Source organism: Arachis stenosperma, chromosome 1 (assembly GCF_014773155.1).
Source record: "Arachis stenosperma cultivar V10309 chromosome 1, arast.V10309.gnm1.PFL2, whole genome shotgun sequence".
In the NCBI taxonomy this organism is placed as follows: domain Eukaryota; kingdom Viridiplantae; phylum Streptophyta; class Magnoliopsida; order Fabales; family Fabaceae; genus Arachis; species Arachis stenosperma.
Genome location: NC_080377.1, coordinates 68788962 through 68793597, shown reverse-complemented (window position 1 = coordinate 68793597; position 4636 = coordinate 68788962). Strand labels below are relative to the sequence as shown.

The window sequence follows — 4636 nt, the reverse complement described above, 5'->3', positions numbered from 1 at the left end:
AGCTCCAGCTCTATTATGTATTGTTGTGGCATCTCATTCCTCTTGGTTAGATTACCAGCTCTTTGACATTCATCACACCTTGACACCATTTCCTTGGCATCCTTAAACATTGTTGGCCAGTAAAATCCGGATTGAAGCACTTTTGCTGCTATCCTTTCTCCACTAAAGTGACCTCCATATGCTGACCCATGGCACTGCCATAACACTTCCTGCCCTTCTTCATGGGATATATACCTTCTTAGGACTCCATCAGCACACTTTTTGAACAAATAGGGGTCATCCCAGATGTAGTGTTTGGCATCCTTGATTAGCTTCCTCCTCAAGTGCTTATTGATATTAGCTGGTAGCTCCCCAATAGCCTTTAAGTTAGCTATGTCTGCAAACCAAAGGGCTACTCGAATCATCATCAATTGTTCATCAGGAAAGCTTTCATTTACTGCTACTTGCTGCATTTTTTCTTCTTGTGGGATCCTTGAGAGGTGGTCAGCTACCTTGTTCTCTACTCTGCTCCTATCTTTAATCTCAATATCAAATTCTTGGAGCAGCAGGATCCACCTTATTAGTCTGGGCTTAGATTCTTGTTTGGTAAGCAAGTATTTGAGTGCTGCATGATCATTGAACACAATTACTTTTGAGCCAATGAGATATGATCTAATCTTATCAAAAGCAAAAACTATAGCTAAAAGTCTTTCTCTGTGGTGGTATAGTTCCATTGATTCTCATTACGGACCTTGCTAGCATAGTAAATAACATGTACTAGCTTGTCTTTCCTCTGTCCTAGAACAGCACCAACAGCAAAATCAGATGCATCACACATTAGTTCAAAAGGAAGATCCCAGCTTGGTGGTGCTATAATAGGTGCAGAGGAGAGTTTCTTTTTGAGTTTATCAAAGGCTACCATGCATTCTCTATCAAAAACAAAGGGAGTATTTGAGACAAGTAGGTTGCTAAGGGGTTTTACAATCTTTGAAAAATCTTTGATAAACCTCTTATAGAACCCAGTGTGTCCCAAAAAGCTTCTGATTGCTTTGACATTGCAAGGTGGAGGTAATTTTTCAATTACTTCCACTTTTGTCTTGTCTACTTCTATGCCATCTTTTGAAATCTTGTGACCAAGAACCACCCCTTCAGTCACCATAAAATGAAACTTCTCCAGTTTAAAACTAGGTTGGTTTCTTAACACCTTTTTAGCACAAGAGCAAGATGGTATAGGCAGTCAGAATATGAGTTCCCAAACACAGAGAAGTCGTCTATAAATACTTCTATGAACTTCTCAATCATATCTAAAAAAATGGAGAGCATGCACCTTTGGAATGTTGCAGGTGCATTGCACAATCCAAAGGGCATTCTCCTATAAGCAAAGACACCATATGGACAAGTAAATGAAGTTTTTTCCTGATCCTTGAGGTCTACAACAATTTGATTGTAGCCGAATATCCATCCAGGAAGCAATAATACTCATGTCCTGCCAATCTTTCAAGCATCTGGTCCATGAAGGGTAGGGGAAAGTGATCCTTCCGGGTGGCTTCACTAAGTTTTCGGTAGTCAATGCACATTCGCCATCCGGTCACTGTCCTTGTGGGTATCAATTCATTCTTCTCATTTGCCACAACAGTGATCCCTCCTTTCTTAGGGACTACTTGCACCGGACTTACCCAAGGGCTGTCTGAGATGGGGTAGATCACCCCTGCTTGCCATAATTTCAACACTTCTTTCTGAACCACTTCATTCATAGCTGGGTTCAGCCTCCTTTATTGTTGTCTTGAGGGTTTGGCATCCTCTTCAAGTAAGATTTTATGCATACATATTGAAGGACTGATCCCCTTTAAATCTGTAAATGTCCAGCCTATGGCATCCTTGTGTTGTTTCAGCACTTGGATAAGTTCCTCTTCTTGTTCCTTACTAAGACTTGAATTTATGATTACTGAGTGAGTGTTATTAGCACCCAGATATGCATATTTCAAGCTGTGTGGTAAGGTTTTCAGCTCTAGTTTTGGTGACTCTGCATATTTGTTGTCTGTGGTAGTTGGCATGATTGAGTTCCTCATGGTTGCTTGTGGTAGTTCTTCATCTGGTACTTGTTCCAGCTCAATGCTTTCTCCACATTATTCTTCTTCCATGAATTTTTGAACTATCTGTTCCATGGTGTCTACGAGCATGCATTCTCCTATGGATTCTTTGGGGTAACTCATTGCTTTAAAGACGTTGAAGACCATTTTTTCTTCATGCAATCTCAATACTAGTTCCCCTTTCTGCACTTCAATAATGGCTCCAGCAGTAGCTAAAAATGGTCTTCCTAGGATAATTGATGTGTTGGCCTCTTCTTCCATGTCCAGCACAACGAAATCAGCAGGGAAAATGAATTCTCCTACTTTCACTAGCAAGTCTTCCACCACCCCATGTGGAAACTTAAATGTTCTGTAAGCCAATTGGAGTGCCATTCTTGTTGGCTTGGCTTCCTCAATCTTTATCCTTCTCATCATGGTTAGGGACACAAGATTTATGCTAGCTCCTAAATCACACAAAGCTTTCTTAATAGTGATGTCCCCTATGATGCAGGGAATTTGAAAACTCCCGGGGTCTTTCAGCTTTTGAGGTAGCTTCTTCTGTATGATGGCGCTGCATTCCTCAGTCAATACTATAGTTTCTTTTGCCTCCCAGTTCCTCTTTTTGGTTATAAGCTCCTTTAAGAACTTGGCATAGAGTGGTATTTGTTCTAATGCCTCAGCAAATGGTATGTTGATTTGGAGCCTCTTGAAGATCTCTAGGAACTTAGAGAACTGGCCATCCTTCCCATCTTTTCTCAGTCTTTGTGGGTATGGTGCCTTTGGCACATAGGGCTTCAAGACTGGTTTTGGTGGAGGGGAAGCTGGGATCTCCCCTTCATTCTCGTTCCCATGCTTTGATGCAACCTCTTCATGATTATCTTTACTTGGGGTTCCTTCCTCTACAACCTTCCCATTTCTTAGAGTTATGGCTTTGTATTCTCCTCTTGGGTTAGCCATGGTATCGCTGGGAAATGTGTGTGTGGGAAGTGGGATTTTCTTGGACAAAATCCCTACTTGTGCTTCTAACTTTGAGATTGTTGTGCCTTGATTTTTCAGATTTGACCTGTATTCCTCTTGATTAGCATCTATCCTTTTATCAGTTTGTGCTTGTCTGTCCATGAGGGTGGATGATGACAAGTCATCATATACCCATTTTTCAAGCTAATTTCACTTGTTTTGTTAGCATTTATGCACTTTCTTGCATCCTAAGTAAGTGATTTGGAGTGAAAATGCATAACTTCTCTAAATCAAGCAACTACCATGAAATTAATGTTAATCCATGAGGTTTGAGCTCATTTTAATTGAATTTTAATTGATTTATAAGCCTCTTGAATTTAGTGATACTTTGAGTGGTTGTTTTGGTTTATTATAGGTGAAGAAAAGAAAAGAAAAGGAAAAGCGTGGCCTAAGAAGTGTAGCCAAAGAAAGAAAAGCGTGGCTGAATCAAGATGAAGCGTGCCACATTGCAAGGGGAAGCAACATTGCCCTCCACAAGGGCAGAATGCCCTCTAGGAGAGCAACATTAGGTGACCAAGCAAAGGAAGGCAATTCTGCCCTGCCCACTCCAAGGGCAGAGCACAAAATGTGCCTTGGAACCAAGAGAAAGAAAACCTTGCCCTGCCCTTGTGGAGGGCAGAATCGGGCTCTACAAGGAAGAAATTCAACAAAAAAACATCACCCATGCATGCCACAAGGTTCGAACAAAGAACCATGAGGAAGCCAAGCTCTAAGACCCATTGCCGTGCCAAGAAATCAAGAAAATTAATGAAGCGTGTGTATCCGCCCAGGTTCGAACTCGAGACGTGAATAAAGGAACATTGCCCTGCCCTTGGCGCGGGCAGGGCAGCATTTGAAGTGGCGCACCAAGAAGCAAAACGCGCGCACCAAGTTTTGTTCCTGGCAGCACCAACCGCGCGCACCAACGTCCCTGGCGCATCAAACCTTTCCTGCCCTGGCCTTGGCGCGGGCAGGGCAGCGTCCCACGCACCAACGCGCATCGCGCGCAACCTTGGCCGCACCAACTCGCACATGGCCGCACCAAATCCACGCACCAAGCTTCAATTTTCTGCCCTGCCCTCCACAAGGGCAGGGCAGCCTCCTGGGAGTGAATTTTCATGGGCCGAAAATTCAAACTAAAATCCCATTTTAATTCATTTCTTCACCAAATCAAAAGCCCATCCAAATCCCAAAATCCAAGAATAGAAAGTGTATAAATAGGAGTTAGTTTGATGTAATTAGGACCTTTATGCTCACTTTTGAATTTTTACTTTCACCTTGGCTTTTGAATTTTTACTTTCACCTTCCTTTGGAGCTTTGACTCTCTTGCAATTGTTCTTGAGAGAATTGGTCGAGCACTAAGAGGATTAAGGGAGAATTGACTAATCTCCTTCCTCATTCTTACTTGGGCAATTCTACTCTTGTGTTTCTGAGTTTTGGGTGTGTGAAATTGGGGAAATTCTGTCCCAATTCCCATTCAAACTCTTTTCAAATTGTTTTCTGCATAATTCAATTCCAATTCTGTTCTTCTATTGCTTCTTCTTTAAATTTTCTGTCAATTGCTTGGATAATTCAGATCTGGGAAGGAAATT

General features: G+C 42.0%; 1 protein-coding gene across 1 annotated transcript; it reads right to left on the bottom strand.

Annotated features, from left to right (window-relative positions):
- Positions 1-2105: 2105 nt before the first annotated feature.
- Positions 2106-3005, bottom strand: LOC130980848 (uncharacterized). The gene is made up of 2 exons (XM_057904492.1): positions 2524-3005; positions 2106-2418 (listed from the first exon to the last, which is right to left on the bottom strand). Exons 1-2 carry the CDS (start codon positions 3003-3005, stop codon positions 2106-2108), a joined length of 795 nt encoding a protein of 264 aa, XP_057760475.1.
- Between the last annotated feature and the right edge of the window lie 1631 nt (positions 3006-4636).